The sequence below is a fragment of the Oreochromis niloticus genome, linkage group LG3 (genome assembly GCF_001858045.2).
Source record: "Oreochromis niloticus isolate F11D_XX linkage group LG3, O_niloticus_UMD_NMBU, whole genome shotgun sequence".
NCBI classification, from domain to species: domain Eukaryota; kingdom Metazoa; phylum Chordata; class Actinopteri; order Cichliformes; family Cichlidae; genus Oreochromis; species Oreochromis niloticus.
The window spans coordinates 42,178,127-42,203,772 of record NC_031967.2 but is presented as its reverse complement, the minus strand read 5'-3'; the positions used below and the strand labels follow the sequence as shown (position 1 = coordinate 42,203,772).

At 40.0% G+C, this 25,646-nt stretch overlaps 1 protein-coding gene across 3 annotated transcripts; it reads right to left on the bottom strand.

Moving 5' to 3' along the window:
* Positions 1-267: 267 nt before the first annotated feature.
* LOC100704388 (serine/threonine-protein kinase DCLK2) lies at positions 268-25,361 on the bottom strand. Of its 3 annotated transcripts, none has more exons than XM_013266827.3 (16): positions 24,764-25,361; positions 21,829-23,081; positions 15,510-15,889; positions 10,151-10,277; positions 9,801-9,896; positions 8,114-8,187; positions 7,944-8,019; positions 7,285-7,390; positions 6,694-6,751; positions 6,484-6,603; positions 6,086-6,232; positions 5,419-5,552; positions 4,285-4,362; positions 4,024-4,120; positions 3,593-3,673; positions 268-3,468 (listed from the first exon to the last, which is right to left on the bottom strand). In XM_013266827.3, exons 2-16 carry the CDS (start codon positions 22,262-22,264, stop codon positions 3,328-3,330), a joined length of 2,151 nt encoding a protein of 716 aa, XP_013122281.1. In that variant the 5' UTR covers positions 22,265-23,081; positions 24,764-25,361; the 3' UTR covers positions 268-3,327. The 3 variants fall into 3 exon arrangements, with proteins under 3 accessions (XP_013122281.1, XP_005464609.1, XP_003459236.1); XM_005464552.4 differs by having other exon boundaries at positions 7,950-8,019; positions 9,771-9,896; positions 24,764-25,358; XM_003459188.5 differs by having other exon boundaries at positions 9,771-9,896; positions 24,764-25,352.
* Positions 25,362-25,646: the final 285 nt, after the last annotated feature.

The window sequence follows — 25,646 nt, the reverse complement described above, 5'->3', positions numbered from 1 at the left end:
AAAATTTCTAGAGAATTAAGGGGCAGCACGGTGGTTAGCACTGTTGCCGCACAGCAAGAAGGTCCTGAGTTCAATTCCACGATCAGGCCGGGGTCTTTCTGTGTGGAGTTTGCATGTTCTCCCCGTGTTTGCGTGGGTTCCCTCCGGGTACTCCGGCTTCCTCCCACCGTCCAAAGACATGCAACTTGTGGGGATAGGTTAATTGGATAATTCAAATTGCCACTAGGTGTGAATGTGCGAGTGAATGTGAGTGTGAATGCTTGTCTGTCCCTGTGACAGACTGGCGACCTGTCCAGGGTGTACCCCGCCTCTCGCCCTATGACAGCTGGGATAGGCTCCAGCGCCCCCCGCGACCCTGAAAAGGATAAGCGGAAGCGAATGGATGGATTGTTTAATGACATTTGTTAACTATTTGCTAACAACTTGAAGTGCTGTAGTTTAATATTTATGTAAACCTAACTTCCTATTTTAACAGTATATTTACTTTCTGCGCAGTATACAGTTATATGAAAAAGAAACTAAGTGCACCACATAATTTTTATCTTTTACAATGAATTTTAATCTTTCTCTGTATGACTTTATCAGTCTAAAATGATCAGTCTCTCACACAGTTGTGCGGGAATTTTGGCTCACTCTTCTTTACAACTTTGTCTTAGATCAGGGGTGTCCAACTCCAGCCTCGAGGGCAGGTTTTAGATGTGTCATTGATCCAACACAGCTGATTTAAATGGCTAAATTACCTCCTCAACATGTCTTAAAATTCTCCAGAGGCCTGGTAATGAACTAATCATTTGATTCAGGTGTGTTGACCCAGGGTGAGATCTAAAACCTGCAGGACACCGGCCCTCAAATCCTGAAGTTGGACACCCCTGTCTTAGATCATCGAGGTTTGTGGGCACTTGTTTATGGACAGCTCTGTTAAGGTCCTGCCACAGCATCTCAATCATGTAGAGGTCAGGAGTCATTGCAAGCCCTTGATCCTTTTGATTTTCAGCCGCTGTGTTGCTTCTGTTTCCTGCTGTCCTGTTACATGACCCAATTTCAGCCAAGCTTTTGTTGTAAAAAAAAGATGCCCTCAAATTTTACTCTAGAATACTTTGATTACAGAGGAGTTCATGGTCAACTCAATGTACACAAACCATACTTGTTCAGGCTTTTCTGGTTATACTATAACCTATAAACCTCAGTGTTTGTGTGTAAATTTTCATTTGTTTAATCTACACACAAACTTGGTGTACAACCATTAACTTAAGAGTTCATAGAGAATACACTAGCAAAATGTGAACTTTGGACAGAGAACATTTTCTCTTTTTCCAGCTAATAAGGCTAATCACCTGATAGGTGATGAAGTATCCTATGTTTAGATTTGCCAATATCTCTCAGTAGGAAAAGTGCATTTTCTAAAATGCAGACAAATTCTGAATACTTCAAAACCAAAGCAAAAACAATGAGCCTTTGTGTGTGGCTATAATCAATATCAAACTTCTAGGGACTTTAACTTGTAAGAGAAAAAATTAGGATACTGAAAGCAGTTAACCAGCAGCGTAAACAGGCACAGTACTCAATCACCTCCCCAGTTTGCAGGTGCAAGTAGAAGAAATGAGAGACGTCCTTTGGGCCAGCAGAAGGAGAGCTGAAGGGCAAAGGCAGAAGAAATGCGACGTTTCCCGGAATAAATGGAAGACATCCTGGTTGCCTAGCAGCAGGGACTACAGAAACGATAACCTCTAAACCAGAGGGAGCATTTGAAATTGAGTCAGGTGTTCATATCTTAATGAAAGTGGTTGGCGCCTTTTTACAGCCGTCCAATCAGTTTTTCCAGTGTCATTCAGATAAGAGGTAAGAGCCATTTACAAGAAATGGTAATACAGTCCAATCAGACACTGGATCATAAAACAAGATGAGTCGAATAGCACCTTCGTGGTGTCCCGGCATCGATATAGTGTGCGTCCTTCAAGTAGCCGGGCATTGTGTCTCACAACAAAACGGGCATTTAATAGCAATCTAAGAGAGCTCATCAGCAGCAGAGACGTGTCTTGTAAAAGTCTTCAGTAGATTTAATGGCACAGACCAAAAGTGGAATGGTGTTCACAGGATAAACAATAGTAGAGAAACTGGTTTGCTATCAGTGGAACAAACTCCCATTGTTGCAGACTTGTGCAGCTTCCGGTAGAAATAAAGAAGAAAAAACATACAAAAAACAAACAAACAGCACGTCCATCCAACCAAGGGAAGTAAAATGACTCCAGAGTAAAAGCAAGGGAACATGATTGCTTCCAGCAAATCAAAATAGTGAACAACTGTTCTCGACACTAAACTAAGTTTGGGGAACACTTATTGGTTTGTTTGAGATGACACAGGTTGTTTTCTAAATCACGTAAGAAGGGAAGTGTTTGGTTTTCACTTGATCTAAGGAAACTTATTATTTCCACTAATTTACATATTTGGTTTTCCAGATGGTATAGGATGGGCCACATTTGCTTGTTTTCCAGTCCTCCTCCTCCTTTCCTTTCTTCACTTAATTTAAAGAAAAAAATCTGGATTTTTGACTGGACTTTTTGGGTTCCACTTGGTGAATAAAGAATGTCTTCATGACCCGTCATGTTTAGTTTTGAATAAATTAATAAATTAAAGATCAGTGAGGGATCTTGGTTGGTTTCCAGTGGCTGTAATGGGCTTCAATCACATTTCTGGTTAAAGAAACAGTAACAGGTTCTGCACCAGATGTATAGTATCGTGTTCGATTCAAGCAGATGACGGGTGACTGACAGGACTTGCTGACTTGCAAGGGGAGAAACTGAGAAATTCCACATCACAAGAGAGGGAACTTGTTTTATATCTCACAGCCAAAATGGGAATATTTGTGGAAGAAAATTGAAGCAAATCATTTTGTTTCATAAAGCATGATGGGACTGGTTTCATGCCAAGTAGATTGAACTAGATTTGTTTTAAATGAGAGGACCTCTTTTTGGTCTTTAGAAGGATGAACGTGTCCAAGAGAAAGAGGTGGAGAAACTTCTGATATGTTCTGTTCTCTTTCCTGAAGATGAGATTAAATAAGAACCATGAGGAAGTGATTGGTTTGGTTTCAAATGGAAACGAGAGAAAGCTAGAATTCAAAGCAGAGTTGTTGGCTTCCAGAAGTTAAAACTCATTTAGCTTTCAAACTAAGGTGACATGATGTCATGTAACAGGTTCTAGAACAGATTAGAGGGAACTGATCTGGTCTGGAAATTAATGAGACATCCAGATATAAAGAAACTTTCTGGGTTTAGGTGGACCAAACAAAGACTGTTCTGTTCTTCCATTCAATAAGGGGGATGTGTTTTAGACCAGAGGTGAGGGAACTTGCTTGGTTTCTAGTATTGGGGATTCCTCTGGTTCCTCTGGTTCCTCTGTTTCCAAAGTGTCTCCACTGTTCTGCTCTTCAGCGCTGCTCACAGTGTTGGATTCTATAGGAGCTTCATCCTAGACAAACACACCATGTTTTACTATGAAAATGAACATAAGCATTGAGCATCGATGACCACCAGAATGAATAATTACTATGTTATTGCAGTATTGACGGGATTACATGTCTGAGTGCTCTTACCGTCACCCAGGGGTGCGACAGGACCTCATCGGCAGTGAAACGGGCATCCACATTCACTTGCAGCATTTGACTTATCAACATCTGAGGACCAGGTCATGCAACAGTTACCAGTCTGCAGTACAGCTAACCAATGTGCTGCTTACTAGGTCACACTGCATGTATTTCATGCTATGTGCCTTTGGTTTTTATGGTTTCTCTTTTCACTTTGTCCTGCTGAATAATCCCTAATTTTAAGATGGTTAAAATTCAATTTTGTGCTTCCTCAACCCACTAAATAAGAGATCAAACTTCATAAAAACTGGAAAAACATTAACTCAGAAACCATCTTAGCAAAATGCAGGGCTTTAGTCAATGTTTGTTGAAGCCACAAGATAATCGTGTTTGTTCTTTAGCTGATGTCAGATACCAAACAATGTATTCATGAATGGTACCTTTGCCGGAAGGCTGATGGTGTCCCAGTCTGGAGACGGAAACTCCAGCTTCCCTCTGAGGATCTGATCAAACAGCTCCTCCTGAACATTATTCTCACTGAGGAAGAGCAAAAATCAGGAAAAGCTGTTTATTAACGTAACCAAAATGATGGCAGGTTACATGATATCAAAACAATACAAAAGACGAGATTGCATTAATACAACAAATGAAATAATTAACACATGCATGACTGGATAAACAACAACTTGATACTAACTCACCTTCTGAAAGGAGGAAATCCACACAGCAGGATGTAGGTGATCACTCCTGCCGCCCAGATGTCCACCTTTAGACCATAACTGCACACATACACAAACACAACAGTGTAATATAAGAGACGGTTAACCATAAATAAGTGTCTATAAGAAAAGGCAAGAAGTTTTTTTCTTTACAAGCAACAACAACAACAAAAAAAAATTGATACATTTTTGACTTAAGTTATACTGCATCTTGGAAAAAGCACATTTTTTATAGCAGCAGAATGGAGGTCAAATGTTTTTCAAAGACTTATTACATTATCTGTCATTAAATTTAAATATTTGTTTTTATTTAACATTCATATATATTTTAATAAAATGAAATTGTGATCTCCTGAATAAAGTTTTTTCTTTTTTCTTTTTTTTTTAACTAAGAGCACCTTTATTCATTGTCCATTTAAAATTAAAGGTTTAGAATCAGACAACAATGCGTCATTTGCAATGTAAAAACATATAAAACCACCAAATGTATTAAATTTATTTAGACCACCCAATGTAAGGTATATTTCACAGCTGCCCTAAATCCACTGTATATGTAATTAAAATGTATTTCTTTATGTTTCTGTATTGGTCACTCCACCAGTAAGTCTTTAATCAAAATGATATTTTACTGTTAAAATTAATGTTGTCACCCATGCATTTTCAAATTTAGTGTTTTTTTTTTTAAAACAGCTGAAAAAAAAAAATAAAATACAAAAAGCACACTTTTTAATGAAGATGACAAATTAATGGGTTGTTTTTGTTTTGTTTGTTTTTTGTTTGTTTTTTTACAGGAAAACTGGTTTTAGAGGTATTTATTTTAATTTATGTTATTGCTAAACAAAAAACATATTGCCTTTGACCAAGTCTGTCACACTGACAATTTTAAATTGGTTATTTATTATTTGGATCTGCTCTTCTACATTTTTTATGAATGCAGCTGTAGAAATCAGACAGAAAATAGGAGTCTTTAAATGTGCTCTTCATATGCACGGATTAATTTGCAGCGTTTTTTTTTTTTAGACCTAACAATCTAATATTCCTGCTTTCAACCATCTGTCCCGATCAACCTCAGAAAAGGAGATTAGCATAAATTTGGGGTTTTGTGACCTCTCTTACCCGGTCTCGGCGATGATCTCTGGGGCGACGTATGTCGGCGTGCCACACACAGTGTACAGCGGTCCTTCCACCACTGTCGCCAAACCAAAATCCCCCAGCTTCAATGACTTAGTGCCATCTGGATATTCACAAACCTGCGGGATACAAATACATGAAATCTTCCTAAGGTGCACACAAAGACTGCAAACAGAGAAGGTAAACAGCTCAACAGACTTATTTTATGAACCTGATAATCATGTTTCCAAATAAACCAGGAAGTCAACAGAAGTAATAATTGCTCAGCATCAACCTATAGTTAAAAATAATACAGCTTTTTTTTTTTTTAAGTATTGTAAATAAATTACTTACAAGGTATACACATATATTTTACCTTCAAAGTATTCAAAAAAGTAAAAAACTACTCATTAAAAAGTGTCATGAACTTACACTGTTCTTAATATAAAGTTTGCCTTACTTACATTAGATAATCTTTTTAAAAAATCTTAAAATTGTAAATGTAAAATAAACAACGGAGAGGTGCCTTGTTTGTGGACTACAGTTTATATTTAAAATTCAATAAACTGTTAAAATAAAAGCTCCACAATTATTTTTCTTTCATCTTTTCTTAATCCAAAAAACTGCAAAATAAAATTCAAGTATTGTGAACACGATGTGTGCGTGTTCGTACCAGCAGGTTCTCTGGTTTGATGTCTCGGTGTACGATGTTCATTCGATGCAGGTACTTGATGGCTCCGGCCAGGTTGAACACCATGGCGCTGGCGTCTCGCTCGCTGTACTTTGTAGAGGAAGTGATGGCGTCAAACAGATCTCCGCCCTGAACAGACAAAGGCATGAAAAAAATTCATTTGTTGCGTTTCATAAACAGAATAAGAGCACTGGAGTGTTAGCAACTTTTGTGGTGATTGAAAAGTTCTTTGGTTCCTTTATTTTTCTACATGAAAAACAGAGGCAGCAACAGAAGCTGCAAGCTAAATACATTCAGTTCATAGTTTTTGCTTCAATCAGCAGCTGAAATTTTCCAATGTAATAAAACTTTCTGGAGGAAAGAGGAAGAAGAGGAGGGACCTTGACGAGCTCCATGACCAGGAACAGCTGAGTGGGCGTTTCGTCCACCTCGATTAACTGGATGATGCTCGGATGTCGAACCCTCCTCAGGACCGCCACCTCATTTTCTATCAGGTGCTCCTGTTTACACGCATGCAGAGGTTTGGTGTCTTCATCAGTTCAGAGGACTTTACATAAACTCAGGATCAGTCAGAGATCAGTGAGTGTTACCTTCCCACAGCAGCGAGCTTTGTCTATGATCTTCAGAGCGTACTCCTGTCCTGTTGACCTGTCAGTCAAACAAAGATAAAATATTACAGATTCACACACCGCCTGAGTCCCAATGTTGAGCTACTGCACTCAGAGGGCCACACTGAGCCTGAGAATAATACACAAAATCTGTCTGTGTTTGTTTCTTTGACCACAAACTTCTCCAAGACCATCAGAAGTTCAGCAGCCAAACTTGGCACACAGGTATATCTTCGGTCCCTTGAGGTTCTTATCTATATCACATCATGTTGCCTAGCAACCATTTGGCATTTCTGGACCTATAACACCTTATACCTTATAAAAGCATTGTATCGTTTTTAATTCATAGGTAATAACGTCTAATTTATATCCACAAAACTTTAATTATGCATGAGATGTTGTAACAGCATCATGTTACCTATCAACTATCTAGCAAAGGGCTAACACGAGGCTTTTTTGTATATAAACTCCACCTACCACTTCTAGTTTTTGACTTTTCTCAGAGTGATTAAGTATATTAGTTTGCAAACAGCACATGCTGTTTGCAAACTGAGTTATGTGATTGTTATTTACCTTTCCACGCACTCCTTCACCACAGCAAAGTTTCCGTCTCCGATCACCTTTCCAACCTTGTACTTCTCGTTGATGGTGGAGGAAGAAACTGTTCGATTGCCGTTCACTGTGAAAAGGAGACTTTTCAAATGTCACTGACTTCCTAAAGTCTGAACACACAACCTCTGAGTTAACCTGCAAGTTTCAGAGTTTGACAGTTTCCTTTAAAGCATCACCTCAGAAAATCTGCTTTCAAACCCACAGAGTCACAGATGTGCTGTCATCGTTACCCCCTTCTAAGCCACTGAGCCTTTTCTGCTACAGAAGTTTTCAGTCTTTATTTGCTCTTTTGACTTTCAAGCACTTGTGCAACCCTCAGAGTGCAAGCCAGGGAGCATGCACTGATGCCAGAGGCCACCACTGGGCACGCAGTGAGGTTCTCAGCCACCATGTGTCCTTTTATCAAGAAGCTGTTTTTAAATAATTCACTTTGAAATTCAGCCTAAAGCCTCTCAGGTCTTTCAAACAGCCATCAAACTCACTCAACTTCTGTGTCATGTAGAGTTTTTTTTGTAAAGTTGCATCTGTTACCAAGAAGTTCACATTTCAGGGTCACTGACTTCAGATATTACACACACAAACGGCAGACTTGATTAAAAGGTCAAAACACACAAACACACCTTCACCTTCTGCAGTGTCTTCTGGCTGTTCGGCCTCTCCGTTTACATCAGTGGAGGAAGCACGACGAGGTGACATCTGAAGACAAATGTAAGGATGAACCATTAGACGTTTTTATTGCAAACAACTACTACAAATAAAAACAATCCATCAATCATCTGATCATTGTGACCTTGAGGCTGCGTCGAGTCCCAGGGCTGGTGGGGGATGGGCTGGACCTGGATGATTTTCCAGAGGCCTCATTAGCTGAAAGCAAGAAGGAAGTGATCTGATTGGTCAAAATAATTGTATACACATACCTGTGCATCACTGCTCGAGTTTGAAGACAGTGATGAAGAAGCATATGGTGGAAGAAACATATGGTTAAGTGAGCTAAGAAATTATTCATGTACTTCATCCTTATTTTAAATCTCAGAGTGCCTATTTTTGGAAGTTTAAATCTGGTCCCTTGTGAAAAAACAGAAAAAACACAAATCTACTCAGAGAGAACACTGACAGATGTTCATTATTCCATTTAAACAGGGACAGCTAAGAGCTAATTCAGCACATTTTAACCTGTTTGTCAAAAGATTATGAAACAACCTTGCTTTGGTGTAACTAAATGAATCTGTTGCAATACTAATCTAAATCCCTTTAAACCAGGGATAGGCCACGTGAGTCTTCCAGTAATATCTCTGTGTGACTATCAACACTAAATAAGACTTTTACTTAACACAGATGCCTAAATCGCTTAGTTAAAAAGCAGCAGAAGTCAATGACCACACATGCTTTGTCCAATTGTGGATGCTGACACTGCACCAAGAGCTGGCACACAATCACTGCTAATTTATTTATATTTTGCTCAAAAAAATGGGAACTATGTGCAGGGATTCATTAACATCATTACAGCCTGAACTCTCTTAAACAGCTTTCTTGTCATTTCTTTAAGTAGTCTTCAGGAATTTTATCAATGTATGCTCTGACTACATTGGCTGTGTTTGTGTTTGGGATCACTGTTGCACTGAAATATGAATTTACTGTTAATCAGATCTTTGCTAGGTGGTATTTTATGTTAGTTTCAAATCTAACAGTACTTTTCTGTATTCATAGGTCCATTAATTTTGACAAGATCTCCAACGTCACAGGCTAAAATCCAGCACCAAACCATGCCAGATCCTTCACCACGTTCTTACAGAGGGCTGCAAACACTCTGCATATTGACAACGATTTGAATAAAAATATAGTAAATTAGGACTTGTTGTCTGCGATTTTCAGTCCAGTTCTTGTGTAATTTGACATACCTCTGAATCTATTCTCCCAGTTTCCTTTATTAAAAATGGCTTCTTGACATCCCTCTTCCACTGAGACCATTTCTGATTAGGTTTCAGTGAACACTAGATGATCAGTTGAAGGACCAGACCCGTCTCCTTCAGGTGTTTGCTGGATTTTCTTTTTAGTTCTTAAGGGCATGACGTTCAGATACTCAAACTCTGTTTTGCTCTTTTGTTCTGTTTTTTTCCTTTTGTTCTCCACGGCGTGTTGCATAAAGTGCTCTGAGTGGAAAAGTGCTTTTTGTGGACACGCTGCACACTGAGGTGAGATATGGCAACTTTTTTTGGCTAACAGCTCTTTATGAATCACGTTGTGCAAATTTTAATTTGAGTGAGAGAGCACTATGTGAATAAAGGGTTACAGTTCAGATGCCCAAGGCTAAGAAACAAGGACTTTTAGCAACACTTGGAAAATGGAAGGACTGTATGTGTAGCTTTTGTGACATTAACCAGACAAAAAGTTCTTGTTATATCTTTCTACTGATAGTTATTAGTGGTGGTTTTCTTATTGCTTCATACCCGGACCAGGTGACTTTGTCCTGGACGGACCTTTGGGTGGAGTCCTAGAGGAGGAGAAGCCGGAGCTGCTGGGAGTCTTGGTTGTTTTCTGAGGGGCAGATGAGCGAGAGACCTTGGTCCTGCACTCTGGAAAGAGAGAAAAGAGTCATATAAAACTGAGAGCTACACTTTCTCTCAGTGGTTAACAGGATTTTATTCCAAGAAGGTTTTTTGACGTGTTTCATATTTGTATTTGTACATGTAAATACAACTGAATAAATGCTTCCCCCAGTTTTGTGAGTCTTTGTTTTCTTTTTATGATTCAAATAATTTGTTGTTCAGTAATAAAAAAAGAAAAACATTCTACAAACAATACAAAGATGGGTGTGTGTCTGTGTTACCATTCACAAAGGCCGGTGTTTTGCCACTGTGTGTGAGCACAAAGTCGTCCTGAGCGTAGCGAAACTTCTCTGGACCGCAGGCCATAAACACATCATCATCCCCGAAAAAATCCTGCAAACAGGTCAGCTGCACACACACAAAGAGAAGAACACGCTGTGATTCATCAGATTTTAGGAAAAGCTGCAGCGGCATATGTGTGATGCGTGTGCGTAGCAACACGAGACGTGTGTGTGTGTGTGTGTGTGTGTGTGTGTGAGAGAGAGCGACAGAGCAGATGACAGATGGGAAATTTTGAATCATGTTTACAGCTGGCAACGCTTCAATGGGCTCTGACACACACACACAAACACACACACTGTGCTGTCTAAGGAACTGTTTTGAGGATTAAATAGAAATTGCACATCAAACTGTCCGAGATTCAGGGAGAGGGAGGAGCGAGAGAACAAAGAGTGGGAGAGGAAAAAGATGGAGAAAAGAAGGATGAACGAGGGTATAGGAACAGTTATAAAAGATGAGAGGTTTACAGTTAAGGCTCAGTCATCAAAGCAAAATTCATTCCTGTTTCCTCACACAAACGCTGAGACTGCTCACAGGGCTGGTTGGAATATGAATATGAAAAGATCCAATCACATCCCAGTTTTTGACACAAGTGATTGCTAGATTTTAATCAACCCACACAGCCACTCAGATTGACTACAAACAAATTTGATTTTAGCTAATTAGCTCTTTAAGTTGTCCCAGTTTATTCATTAGTCACATTAAATCATTAAGTCCCGACTCAGAGCTGTGAAGCATCCCTCTGTGGTATAGACAAGTTTTTTTCCTCCTACAGTGGAGCTTCCTCCATTTTAGACTGGCCCGCGCTCTCAAAATGGCTCGCTATTGACCGACTGCATAAATGATTGATTTAGTGAAAAAGGCAAATAGTTAAGTATTGAGAATTAGCTTATACTGATGGTTTCGTGGTATCCGGTCATAGTTTCAAATGTTGGTGTGAAGAGGACAAAAGACTAAAACACAAAACCTTGGTGTTTCTTCAGGTTCAACACCACAAGTGACCAATTACATTGTTCTGTGATGTGGAAGAAAACTGCACATCTCTACTCTACTTGTGTTTAGGGCTGCCACGATTAGTCGACTAGTCACGATTACGTCGACTATTAAAATCGTCGACGACTAATTTAATAGTCGACGCGTCGTTTGAAGCTTTGTAAGATCCCAAAAGACGCAGGAATAAGTAGTAGTATTTAAGAGTGTAATAACGGACTGAAACAGAAGATGGCAGCACTGCATGTACAAGGATGCCAGCTGCCGTTAAACCCCGAAGAAGAAGAAACTGTGTTCCAGAATTCATAGCGCGGCCCAGCGCAGTTGTCAACAATGGCGGCAGCTAGTTAGTTTTAATATTACAATTATTATTCTTTCTGGGTCACAAAATAAACGTTTAACATATTTTCAGGTGTACATTTTACGTCCAATGGATGCATGATCTGATTAGTCGACTAATCGCAAAAATAATCGGTGACTAGTCGACTATCAAAATAATCGTTTGTGGCAGCCCTACTTGTGTTAGGCTGAGGTCAGGGACGGGGTTAGGGTTCTGGGATCAGAGTTTCCACATCACAAAACTATGATGTCACAACAATGTGACTGGTCACTTGTAATGTTGAAGCTGGGCCAATATTGATTATGATTACCATGAACATGAGGATATCAGACAACGCCTGCCAATTACCAGGTTTCCCTAGCAGCCAGTTTCTGTATCACATCAAATATGGTGGACAACTCTCGAGCAACATGCGTATGATGTCACGCATTTCATTCATTTATTAGTATTAAAAGTGGAAAAAGTAACATTGAACTTATTTGTATTTATTCTTATCAGTCACCAGTGTACACTGACAATATACAGATGAAATAACCTAATATGAGCCAAACCAATGCATTAGAGTAATTTCTTCACTGTTAAGCTGCTTTCCACACACAGAAACTGATACAGAGTCATTTCAATGCTGTACGGTTGCCATGGGGACCACACTCCCCCTAACGGTTCCGGAACTGGACTGAACATTCCGTGTGTGTCTGTAGCAAGAGGTTGTTCCTAGATAGCAGGTTGCTACGGTAACCACACTGCAATGTCAAAGTATGTGAATGTGTGTATGTGAAACGGGGTTTCTGTCTCACTCTTTAAAGAGGCTGCACAAACTGAAGGAACAGGGCAAGGACACACACACACACGCGCGCGCGCGCGCGCACACACACACACACGCACACACGCGCGCGCACACACACGCATTTTGGCCTTGTTCCTGTAAGACTGACTGAATGAAAATGAAGCAGTCTGAGGCAGAAAGAGAATAAAAGCCTTCATTACAATTCATGCCTTTCAAAATAAAAACATTCATTAACACAAAACTATTATTTGGTTAGGGGGTTTTTTGTTTTGCCATTTTCTTCTCAAAATTGTATTTAAAAAAAGAAAATGGCAATCTGTCTGCTGATGTTCTCAAGTCAGCTGCATTTATCTTTAGATATAAAATACAGTATAAATACAGCAGAAAACACCAGCATGTTATTCAAGAGGTTGAAGAATTGTGTAAATTAAAATTTCCTGCTGCTACAAGTCAGGGTTGGGCATTTCCAATACCTTATATATTTTCTATTACTGACAAAAATCATCCTCATTATTTTCATCCTCTTACAGACAGACGACCATTTATAATCACATGTATGAGCAATTTAGAATCACAAATTAACCTAACACCACTAACTGTATGCCTTTGGACTGTGGGAGGAAGCTCTGAGAGAACCCATGTGAATATGAGGTGAACATGTGAACTCAACAGTACCAACCACCACACCACCGTGCTATGCTGGTAAAGAGTTGGAGGTAGGTGGGGAGAGAGGAGTCCGAGTATGTATTCCTGTTTTGTGCCAGGGCACCAAAATAAATATGAATGATAAAAAAAATACTCATTCCAAGTCTTTTTAGGGTTTCATCAAATTGGTAATGGTGATTGGTAAATCCTGTTTGTGGATAGGTTAATTTTCTCTTTCAGTGTTTTATAATCTTTTCGTACTATAACTTTTCAAGTGTGATATCAGATTAATTTTTTTTAGTTCTTCTTATGAACTTTTAAAAAGGGTCAATGTTCATATATAAACTTTGCCTGGGGGAATCCTTTTAAAGTAAAAACAATGTTAAGGAGGCAGATGCAATGGATACTTTTATTTTGAAGGGAGCGTCTGTCAAGTGTGCTTTTACTTTTCCTAAGGCAATGGTGCAGCTACATCTTAACAAATGCAGACAGTTTTGTGCCTTGTGTGTGTGTTTCTGAGGGTGAACTCAGCAGACTTGTGTGTAAGCGTGTGTGTGTGTGTACACAAGTCTGAGCTGCATTCACTACAACAAGCTTCTTTCAGTCACACCGGCGCCTCGACATGCTGTCTTTGCTTTTCTTCAGCTCTCCGTTGTCAGCGTCACAGTTATCTGTGACTTCAAAGACAGAGCGCGTGCATGTGTGGGGTAAAAATAACCCTGCCAGAGAACGCGTGATAAGTTTAAATCCTTAACCCAATATGAGCTCACAAAAGCATTTTAAGGAGGATCAGCTCCTAGTCAGACTCTGTTCAAATTAACTTCAGCTGACTGCTGCAGTTCCAGGGCTTCAAACACATGTACTTCAAAAGAGCAGAGGCTGCAGATTTAAACTTTAAGGAGACTACGCTCACCATCCGTACACTTTAAACTGAAAATTGCACCTTAAACGCACTCTTTTATATATGATGAATCCCAAAATGAAACAAATTCCTGGAGTAATTTTATAATGAAGTGCTGTAATTTGATTTCCGCAGTCAGCCCTTGTTCACTGGCCCTGTTGTCTGAGTGTGCTTCAGTTTAGAGCTGAGCGAAACGGCTGAAATTACTTTAACTGTGTGTCACAGTCAGGCTGTGAGCATTACCCACAGCGTGTCTAGTTCAACCCTGGCTGAGGTCCATTTGTTGCTGTCATTTTTCTAATTAAACCATAAATTGCTGCCAAAAAATGGAGAACTTTAGAAGAGGAGACACGACACTTAAAGAATGGTGAATAGAAATCAGTGGGAGAATTCTGCACTGCTAGAGATGACAGATGTCCTGCTCCTGAACTGGGAAATACATGAGCCACATGTGTTGTCACTCTAATGCAAGTTCATGGCAGTTCTAAGTAAAGATGATGGTAAGTGGTTTTCAGTATCTATAACCTGCAATAGCGTGGCACATGATGAGTTCTTTAGTGGTAGGAAGCAGAGATGTTGATGGATTCTAGCTGTAATACGGGTTTTGTGATTGGTGGTTTCAGGATCTCATCCCTGCTTTTTGCAGATGATGCAGTTCTGTTGCCTTCAGTGAGCAATGGGAAAATTTATAAGTGAGTGGGAACCGCTCAGATAAAAATCAGAAGCTTAAAGTCTGAAGCCATGGTTGTCAGGCAGAAAAGGGTGTGCCCAAAGGAGTGCCCACTCTGGGTGAAGAACAAGTTGACGACCCAAGAGTTTGTGAATTCTGCGAGGTTGTCTGTTTATCAGTCGATCTAAGCTCCTACATACCCTAACTTGTAGCCATTAGGTCAGGGTGGATACCGCCGGTGGAAATAAGCTTTCTAGCAGTGTGTCTGGGCTCAGCCTTAGACACAGGGTGAAAAGCGTTTTCATTGAGGCAAGTGTAGTGGCCCGAGTTTGAGTCAGAATTGCATCGCTTTGATGCGTCTTCCTTCACTCTCTCTCCCTGTATTCCCGTCCAAAAAAAATCATCTTCAACTTTATTCTTTTATGTACCTAATTTTCATGAATAACTGGCTCTTACAAGGTAAAAATACAGTGGGATAAATGAGTATAAATAGATGCCACTGCTGGTACTCAGTTTATACACAAGATAAATCTGAAATACCTACAGTGACTCCATCAGACCAGCATCGAACCGTAGAAGCACTTAATAGCTTAAAAATTCATGGCACAGGATGCAGGAGTGAACCTTTCAGTCTAGAAGCAGGTGTAAATCATTACTTTGTGTTTCACTCATTAAGGATTTCCTCCTGAGCTTCCTCTAGGTGTAAGTGGGACTGAAAAGAAGTGAGCAGGGTCTCTTTAGTTCATGGATTTCTCAGAGTACAAGTACTTTCTATCTCTGATTCTGCAGGGCAGATGTGACTACATGCTCTCCAGTGAAGCTGCTAAAAGTCTGAACATACTGTGTAAACCTCCATGTTTGCTGCTTTATCAATGTGATGATGGTCACATCCATGAAGTACCTTCACATTGCAGCTTTTTCAATGTTTGTGTCAAAGAACAAAACAAGAACACCAAAAGTTATCAAACCTGTTTCCCGTCCAGCGTGTAGAGCTTCTTTACTGCTCCAGAGTCCAGCTTGATGGCCTCGGTGATGTCCGCCAGCACCTGTTCAAAGGAGTGCGCCGTCTTCTTGTTCAGGAGAATCCTCACTGCCTTTCGAGGCTTCACGCCGCTGCGGATCACCGTCACCAACTTGGGTTTGATGAAGTCTTTGCTCTCTCTGCCCTCTCGACTTTCGGGGCGATCTTTGGGGATGATCGTCGACACTCCTGTGGATGCCGTGGAGGCTCCGCTTGATCTTGCCGTTCCGGTCCCAGCGCTGGCACCGGGCTTCCAGCTTGGGACGGAGATCTTGGTGTAGTCGACCTTCCGATAAGGCTCATTGGAGGCACAAACGTAGCACTCGCCTGAGCAGCAAGACAGGGTGTGAGGAGGAAAAGTTACATTCAAAACAAATACTGCAAAGGTTTTATAGGAGAAACTTTTGACTAAAAGCAACCCAAAAAAACGTTAAGGCTCAATATCGTACACTGAAAAACAGCATTAAATATCTTACAGAGTTAACTTAAATATTAGGCTTTTATGAAATGGCATGTTCAAGGACACCAAAGTCCAACGTTCTTTTAGCATGTTAATTGCAATTTCTAGTTTGTGGTGGTTTTTTTTAAACCAGGGTTAATATTGCTATTAAATGTATTTTAATTTTCTAATGTATTTTTTATTTTAATTGTACATCAGTTTGTGACTTTATGCCTATTAAAAGCACTTTACAAACGCCCTTTACTTACTCACTTAGGTACAAAGTGTAGCAGTGGGCAATGGGCCTTGAAGTACACTTTGCAATATCTACAGCAGCACGGAGAAAGGCAGGCACGATTAATCAGCTGTCATGACTGCAGTCCTTTGGCTTTGAATTTAAATTATATTTAAAAAAATCCTTCTGCTACATTTTGTTCACCCGGAACGCAGCCCTGTTCTTCATCCTGTACCCAGTTTTGTATATTCCCAGTTCATTTCCTTGTGTCTCAGAAGTATTTTGCAGCCTTCTGTCTTTTCCTTACTTGGATTTTTATTGGATGTTCTTGCCAGCTTTGTGCAGCATCTTTTGTACTCATCCTTTCAAGTAACAATTAAGTTATCGGTGCTTTAATAGACCATCATTACAAAGATTTTGACCATAACAAAGCAACAATATTGAAGCAACAACTTCGATAGAAACATTAAAAGCAAAGTGAACTGGCCTAAAATGCAGCCTTGAACACAGGAAACCATGCTGTGTCATCTGTACCTGCTGTTTATTGTCATGAACTCAGTTAGAAGGTGAAATAAGTGAATGATGTACATGAGAGCATTCAGGGTCACAGGGTTATTTGAGAGCGCCGTAATACGAGCTTTGTGTGTGACAGTGGATGAAGAGAAGGTGACAGCAGATGTCAGATTCACTCCTCTCGCTCTGTCTGAGCTGCTGGAAAACTGAACAGCTCGTCACTCGTCAGAGCGTTCAACCAGGGCAGGAAATATGGAAATGATGAGCATGCAGTGTTTTATATCGCAGCGCAGCTCCAATTAATCTGCGATGAGTATGATAATAAAATGTAAAGTCAGACTGATAATCCAGTTTAGTTTTCACATAAGCTGTTATTCAAAAACAGCTTGTTTCACTTAGTAGTCATATTAGAATTAGTTATACTACCTTAACAGAATAAAGTCTTATTTACACAAGGTGTACACTACAAAATAAAGATGTTACATTGCTATAGTTTGCAGCCCAATTAAAAAGGCAGTTTAATCTATTTTTTGCAATTTGTTGGGGGGGGGGGGGGTTGCATTTGGGGAGGGGCTAAGAGTAGAGCTGTTATTACTACACATCAGACTGAGCTGGATGAGGTGGTGGCATCTGACTACGATGCTTCCGGGATGCTTCCTGGTAGGAGGCTTCAGGGCAGACCCAGGACATGCCAGAGAGATTATGTCTCTCATCTCAGCTGGCCTGGGAATGCTGCAGTGTCTCTCCCAAGAAGAGCCAGAGGCGGTGGCTGGTCTCTGCTTACGCTGCTGCATCTGAAACCCAGTCCCAGTAACCAGCAGGAAATAAGCAGTGGAAAGCTAAGAAAGCCACCATCCAAACCCTTTTAATTCAAGGGGTTCTTTTTTTGTGTTGTGTTTTTTTTTTTTGTTTTTTAACCTCAGCTTCAGCATGTTGAGATCTCCAAAATCTGCCAGGACAGATTAGGGGCAATTAGGGGCAAATTATGGCTAACTTATTTTTTTAAAGCCATTTTTACACATAATATAATTACAAATTTTCTTTATCCCACTGTCACAAATTCTGATGATTTTTTTCCTTTGAATTGATCCATTTGTCTATTAAATGACATTAAAGGGGAAAAATAACCTGTTATCATTTCACATAGACCAATGTTTTATTTTCAGATCATATGTCCAAAATCCAGTGCTTTTAATTTACAGAGTACACGCTTGCAGCACGCGTGGTGAATAATACACCAAGAAAAACAGGGCCTTTTATTGTGGAGTTTACATGTTCTTTGTTCTTCTCACAGTCCAAAAACATTCAGTTGAGGGGGGGTTAGGTTAACCGATGGTTTTAAAATTGACCATGCGTGTGAATGGCCTGCAACAGCCCGGTGTCCCCCACCTCTCGCATCTCACCCCATCCCACGACCCAGAGCTGGATAAGCAGAAGAAAATGGACAGATGTACAATCATGAGGGATAGCACCATGCTCTGACCATCACTTCATAGCACTGCTTGTACTATTATGTCCTGCAGAAAATCCATATTTAAAGAGTTTTTAAATATAAGATACAATTATGAATCATACTAAGGCTCCAGCAGACTGCAGCTGATCACATGTACAACAGCCTCCAGCCACATATCCTGTTTTACCTTATATGGTTAAAAATGGCTCACCTAACGCCCCTCTCTCTCTACGTTTTTATCTCACTACCTTTCCAACGTGCACACCTTTCACTCTCTTTTAAAATCACACACACATGCTTTTCTGTGCCAGCAAGCCTCAAAAATGCCCCTTTGTTTCATCCCCAGTACATGTTCACGCACACACGCTTTCTCTGCAGGTATTGTGTGTGTGACCTTGTCTCTCCACATGCAGGCTTTCACTTTGCAATTCAAACCAGATGGACAGGATTGCTGTAGGTATTTATTCAAATACCTCAGTGACTGAACACAGAAGCACCGTATGTGACAGGAAATTTAATCAAGGTTACTTTTAATATTTCAGCTTTTAAGATTAAAACAATTATCATATTTATTAAGTTACAAACATTTGCAGTTTATTTGTGGAATTTGGGACAATTTTTTATGCATTAGTTTCGAAATAAAAACTTTTCTAAAGCCATTGTCTTTATTATTTTTATTGTGTGCATTGAATTCACTTAACTCAAGTTTTTTTGTCTATAAAAAAAACCACAGATTCCACCTCAGGAGTTGGTAATGGTATGAATCAAATGCAGGACTTTCACCCAGGAGACTGAGGTTTGAGCCCCTTTTTCCCTGCTGTTTTTAGACTTTATATTTTTGTTTATTTTCATATAATGAGGATTTAATAAAACAACGTGCTTTACAAAATCTCATGATTTAAAAGCAATGGAAAATGATTAAAATAAGACTAAAATCAAGAAAGTTTAAACACTTAAAACCATTTCTGTGTGATTATATTTTTAAAAATGGGGGAAAATTTTAAAAGTTCAAAGAAAGTTCATAGTGATTGATGAATGATGAAGCAAACCAGACTTCCTCAAGCACTGAAACTGTGAAACTGGGTTTAGTAAAACATGCTTTGGATTAAAAATAGTAATAATTTCATTACAACTACAAAAAATGATGTATATGAGCTGATTGTTATGGCTGCTGCCAAGCCAAGAAAAACCTGAAAGGTTATGATATTTTAAATCTCTGTCACAGTACTTTTGAAATGCTAAACCAATAATCTTGACATTCAGCAGGACACACTCAGATCAATCATCCCAGTGCAGTACATTAGCTGTGCTGGAAAGCAGCTAATCAGATAATCCATGTTTCCCCCTCTGTTACAGCTCGAATCAGTTAAGTTGTGAGCGATGACTTTTCCACTTCACACTCGCAGCTTTGAGCCGCTGTGGTCTGTTTGTCGTTTGTTAAGTGCTTAAGAGCGATGCATCTGTCTTTTAGCAGATCTCCGGCTGAACAGCTTCCTGGCACTAACGCTCATCAGAAGACATTAAACCAGTCACTCATCAATATTGATGATAAGTGATGTTACTCAGCCACTGGTCTGTTTCTTGCTAAATGACTTTGGGGGAAGAGGATGAGCAGAGTGAGTGAACCATGGAGTTGCTGTTAAATTATCCACGAATATTATTCATGTGTATAAATTTTAGATGTGGAAGATTTATGAGCATTTATGAGATACATGCTTCTTTATAAGATAAAGTACACTTGATGTTTAAAAGAGGATATTGGAGACAGGATATAACACATAATGATGGGTCATTAGATGACTGTGCACTGAATATGTGAAGGCATTAGTGGAACTGCTCAGGTGGGTCTTCTTGATATTATTTTTATTATGGCAGTTAAGTCACAATACTTTTGAGGGGTTAAAAAATGCTTGAAAAATTCTGTCAAAAGTGGTGAAAACTTACATAATTAAAAGGTTTTATACATGAGATGGTTCAAAATTGTTCCATGTATATAGCGCCATTACAACATATCAATAACATAGCTCAGCACAAAACCCAACAGGAAGTCCATTTTTATGGCATTTGCACTAAGATGAATTTGGCACAAGTTTTGCCATTTCAATGTATTATTCTTTAGAATAGCCATTTGTCGAATATTGGCAAAAAAAATTGCAATGTTAATCCTATTGAAGATTTTGGGCTGGCGACTAATTATTCACATAATATATGGGCAGTCCAATCTAAACATCTTGGTGATGCTAAATGGCGAAGCTGTTGGGCTTTCTCTGAATGGTCTGTTGGCAACAGCAAAAAACAAACAAACAAAAAGAATACAACTGTAATTGTTGGATATTCTGTAATGTCACATGTTGGGCAAAACAATTGATGGATGTATGTGTGCAACAGCCAGTTATCCATCCTGGGCTTACAATATCCACAGGAAGCAGGTAGACCTATCAAAGGTGTGTGATCCCAATCATCACTGCCTGCAGTTTCAATTAATTGGATATCAGTTCAAAAGAGAAAGGAGTGTGACTAGATGGTGAGAAGGTATCATTTTCAAACAAGGTTAAAAAACACAATTTTCCTTTGCTTCAACTTTAATGAACTATGTGTTTGCTGGTGGGTTCAGTTATCTCACATATAGTGTCACCATGGGCAAAATCTATGGTAGAGATTATGGGATACGTTCCTAACACTTTTCCCAAGTACCTTAAATTGCTCCCACCAAAATTTAACCAACACATATGCATTTATGTATTAATCACAAACTTTACTTGGAGTCGCCAGCTTAAAATCTTCAATAGGATTAACACGGCTGTAAATCTGACAACTACATGTACATAAAAGCCACACAGGGACAACTTTCTTATAGGATTCTTCACCAAATTACAGGATAAATAGTGTCAGGGGTCGATTCAGTAGTGGACATTATGATACTTTTTGTACAGAAACAGCTGTACACTTCAGACAGGTCCTGGGTTATTTCCCCAATGAATATTAAAACCGATATACCCTTGAGTATCGCTGTATTGATTATGTACTTATCAGTCTGCTGCTGATGTACACAGAAATAAATAATTCAAGCATGTTTGGATAACAAAAGCCAAGAGGGAGCCGAGAGGAAGGAAACATGAGGAAGTTTAAACAGGACAGGCCATTTGATTGATCTGTGGTGAGAGTAATCAACTGAAGTCTGCACAAAATTATGACTCAGTGACAAATGACTACTGTATATTTATTTTAAGGATATGCAATAATCAGCAAGACGACTGCTAATATAAAGCACCTTACATCAAAAATGTGACAAAGGGAACAACATGTAGGTGGTCAACTAGGAATGGAAATGGCTGTAGACCAATTTTGACTAATTTCATGATGACAAATGATCCAGGAGATCAGATGCTTTCGACAAAGACATTATTGATGAGTATTGGTAGAGTAAATAGGGATCATATTAAAGAATGCCAAGACTGGCCCTAACCACAATCCAGATAATAGTCTTAAAATATTCGTACTAACCACAGTAAGTGTGCACCCATAGCCTACTAAAGCATGACATTTTCTACGTCAGTTGGGCACATTGCCTAAAGGTTTGTGATTGACAAGTTGTAAGAAAATGAAAACCAAGCTGCCAGTCTTACCTTCAACCAGCTCATCCATACTGGTGATCTTCTTGCTGCCATCTATAGTGTAGATCGCCCGCACTCCTTGAGGCAGGTGCAGGTTATCCGCCAACGAGCGTGTTAGCTCCATTAGCAGAGCGTCGTACGATCTGAACCGGTCACTAGAAACAGCGTACACCAGGCCCTTAAAGTACCGGTCTCCATTGCGATAAAACCGGACCTTTTTGGCTCGTTTTTCCGAGGTGAGCGCCTGCAGGGTGCGGGTCCGGTAGTAGCTGCAGTTGGCGCTGTGAGCAGGACTAGGGACCAGGCTGCTGCCCCTGGAGCTCGGGCCAGACCCTCCACCACCAGCGCTGCTGGTGGACTCATCTCTCTTGGCCCGGGTGGAGCGTCCTCGCCGAACCTTGTCACGTTCGTCAAAATGCTCCAACTCGAGGGTCTTACTCAGAGACATGGCGGATAACAGTCCAGTAACATTCAACGAAATCCGTGTTAGAAAAGATTCATCCTCCAAACAGCAGGAAAAAGTTTATCCGAGCTATGTAGTCCAGATCCTGCTCAAGTTTAGATAATGTGATAAGTAATCCCTAAAAAATGTGTTATAACTTGGAGACTTCCTTCCAGTAGACAGATTCTCATAGACCAGCTGTAGTCCTAAGACGTCTAAGATGATTTGTAGTCCAGTTGGCCTGAACGAAGAACCGGCACTGTGGCAATCAGACCAGTCATAGTTCATTTAAATCAACTGAAATCTTCATAATCCAGGTGAAATCCCCAAAACTACATCAGGTCACTTTGATGTAAATCCAGCTTAAGTCAGAACTCAAAAATATCCTTTATCCAATTTAAAAATCCTTAGAAATTATGTATTTTGTTCATGCTCTAATCCATAATGTCCACTGGTCAATAGGTTCGGGGTTGTAGCTGTAAGGTAGGGGTTTTTGTTTCACCTTATTTTTACCAAATTTAATGCGAACATGAAGGCAAGTCTGATCCTTGAATTACAGATTTTTCCCACCAAGCCTAAACCTCCACTTGATTATCTGTCTGTGTCCTCACAGTCACCTACCTGCAGTGTCAGGAACTCGGCTGTAACGTCAGTGATCTGGCTTTGAAATCTGTACTTTGATGAGCAGACCTCAGACAACCCGTTCATTCGACTCCAGGTTCAGATCTGGGCCAATGCCTTGCAGTCCCTCTAATCCTGCTTGATTTGGGATTTATGTCTCATTCACAATTTCTCTTTTAGTGTCCTCACCATCCCTCCATCACTGAGAAAAAAAAAGAAGAAATGACAATCACATGGTTTTACTGACAAGACAGAAGTCACCATCATCTTGAGAACAGCCTCCAACTCTATACCAGTGCAGAAATAGAGCAGGAATTAATTTTTAAAAAAGGTACTTTTCTACAAAACCCCCCCAAAAGCCTTTGTTTAAAAATAGTTTCAGGGTTTTCCTGGATCAAAATGGAGTTGTGGGTTTAACTACACATGACCATGATTATTCTGCATGTAATTAAGAGTCTGTATTACTTGCATATGTTTTGCTTGTATTTATTTATTTATTGTATATTTTATAAACAAAAATGGTTTTAAGCTTGATTAAATTAAACCTGGGTTAAAAAAAACATTTTGTAATTATTTAAAAAGCACCAAAACCATGTAAGGAAACAGCTATGACTTTTCCTGTCATGTCTGATACTGAAATTTAAACTAGGCCTGAGCTGTCATCTCACATAGTACCACATCAAACCACTACAAAAATCCAGTGGGCATCCAAACTGCCCTGAGTCAAACATGACACCTGAAAGCATCATGCAAGTTAACATTTGCACAGTTTTGTCACTCTGACTTTGCCGACTTGCTTTGGTAGTTAGCAGAGCTCAGAGAGTACAGCTTTTTAACAAAAAACATAGAAATATTAGATTAATGAGAGGTTGTCCTTCAACAAACCAATATAAGATCATTACATTAAGTACATAGAAGAACAGAACTCTGGGAAAACACTTGGCCCATCTAGGACTCGTTCCTGGTTCACATATGTCAGGATGCACAGAGCAGATGAGGGCAGGAAGTCAGACATAGGAACACCATGAAGACATTTCAGAATAAAAGACCTGAAACCTTTTAAGGCACGAACACTAAATGCTCCACCTCTGAAACACCTGTGATTTGAATCTGTGAAAAAGATGGAACCTGATGCTGCCTGAGTAAGCTGACTAAACCCTTTTTTTCCCCCTCAGCATCTAGTCTTGGATGAAATATTCCAGATTTAAAGTTGTGCCAATATCTGAGACGCAACCTCACGGCCTACTGGGGTTCCTTCTGTTCAGAATCACTTAAACAACATCTGTCTGTCTACAGTGCAGCTTTTGCCATTGTACCACAAACACTGTTGACTGGGGTAATACTAGCACTGTTTCCTCTATGTTTGCGGGGTCTGTCAGAGGCACGCACGCGCAGCATTTCCAGTGTAATGCACAACTGCGCACAAACTTTCTGGTAAAAATGCTGCCACCTTGTGCTGAAGGTCTTTATTGCATTTTGCAGTGCTTCTACAAAAAGTACCTTTAAGGAGCTGTGCTAAGGAGAATGAGCTTCTATTGAAGATCATTAAGACCCCGCCCCCCATGATAAATTGCACATGTACATCAGGACTGATAGGCATTATACAGTCACAGTGTTCAAATGTGTGAAATAAATTTGGCTGCACAGCCATTGTGGGAGAATTGCATTGATTTCCAGTGATATTAGATTTAGCTTAAGCCCAATGAGAAATAAAATCCTGCAGATGAAATGATTATAAAACCCATGCTCTCTCTCTCTCTCTCTCTCTCTATCTCTCTTTATCTGATAACAGAATTGACTTTATCCATCTATCCGCCCTAACACTGCTAAGCTGGCTGACAGCGCCATTCAAACACACACGTACACTGAAAGGGAGGCACCTACCGATAATGCCGTGGAACCGGTTTGTTGCTATGGAGCGTTTCTCCTCTTTACCCTCCTCGGTGCTCTGGTTCCGGTCTGCTCCGGTCTGCTATGGCGGGCTGAACCGCTCCGACCGAGCCGAGCCGATCCGGGTCCGTCCGTTGACCTGGGATACGGGGATGCAGGAGGGAGGCTACACCGGCGGAGGACCGGGATGCACCGAGACAGGCAGCATGGCCGCTGCTGCAGACAGACACCGGCTGAGGCTCACCCCCGCCCTTCCCCTTCTCTCCGCGGCTGTACGTGATGACAGCGTCCCTCCTCCTTCTCTCTCTCTCTCTTTCTCTGTGTCTTTGTCTATCTCGCTCTACCGTCTCTCTCCTCCCTGGCTTTTGTCTGACTCTCCCTCAAATTCAACTTACTTTTCTTTCATTGTTGTCTTATGACAACGGGTGTCAAACATGCGACCAGTGGCCAGACTCGGGGTCCCATAGGTCCAGTTCGGTCCACCGCATGGCACTGGAAATTGTGAGAGTTGTCATTAAAAAATTTAATAATCACCTTTTATTTCAATAAAATGGTTCTTCCTCGTATAAGGATGCAGTGCCAGGATTAATATATGTGCAAAAATTTATAAGATAAGATACAGTTCATATCTGCAAAAGGCGAAAAATTATTATATAAACCTAAACAGCAGTAGAATAGCTAAATACAATAAATATATTCTATTATAAAAATACAATATGACAAGATACACATTTAACAAAGGGATTAGCAGTTTTAAAAAATGAATGAATAAAAATACACGTGTAAGAGGTGAAAGAGATTCATAAACAGCTAAACTATTTTTGCTCTTTGTATACAAGGTTCAAGGATTTTTTTTAAAAATCTACATGGATCTGCA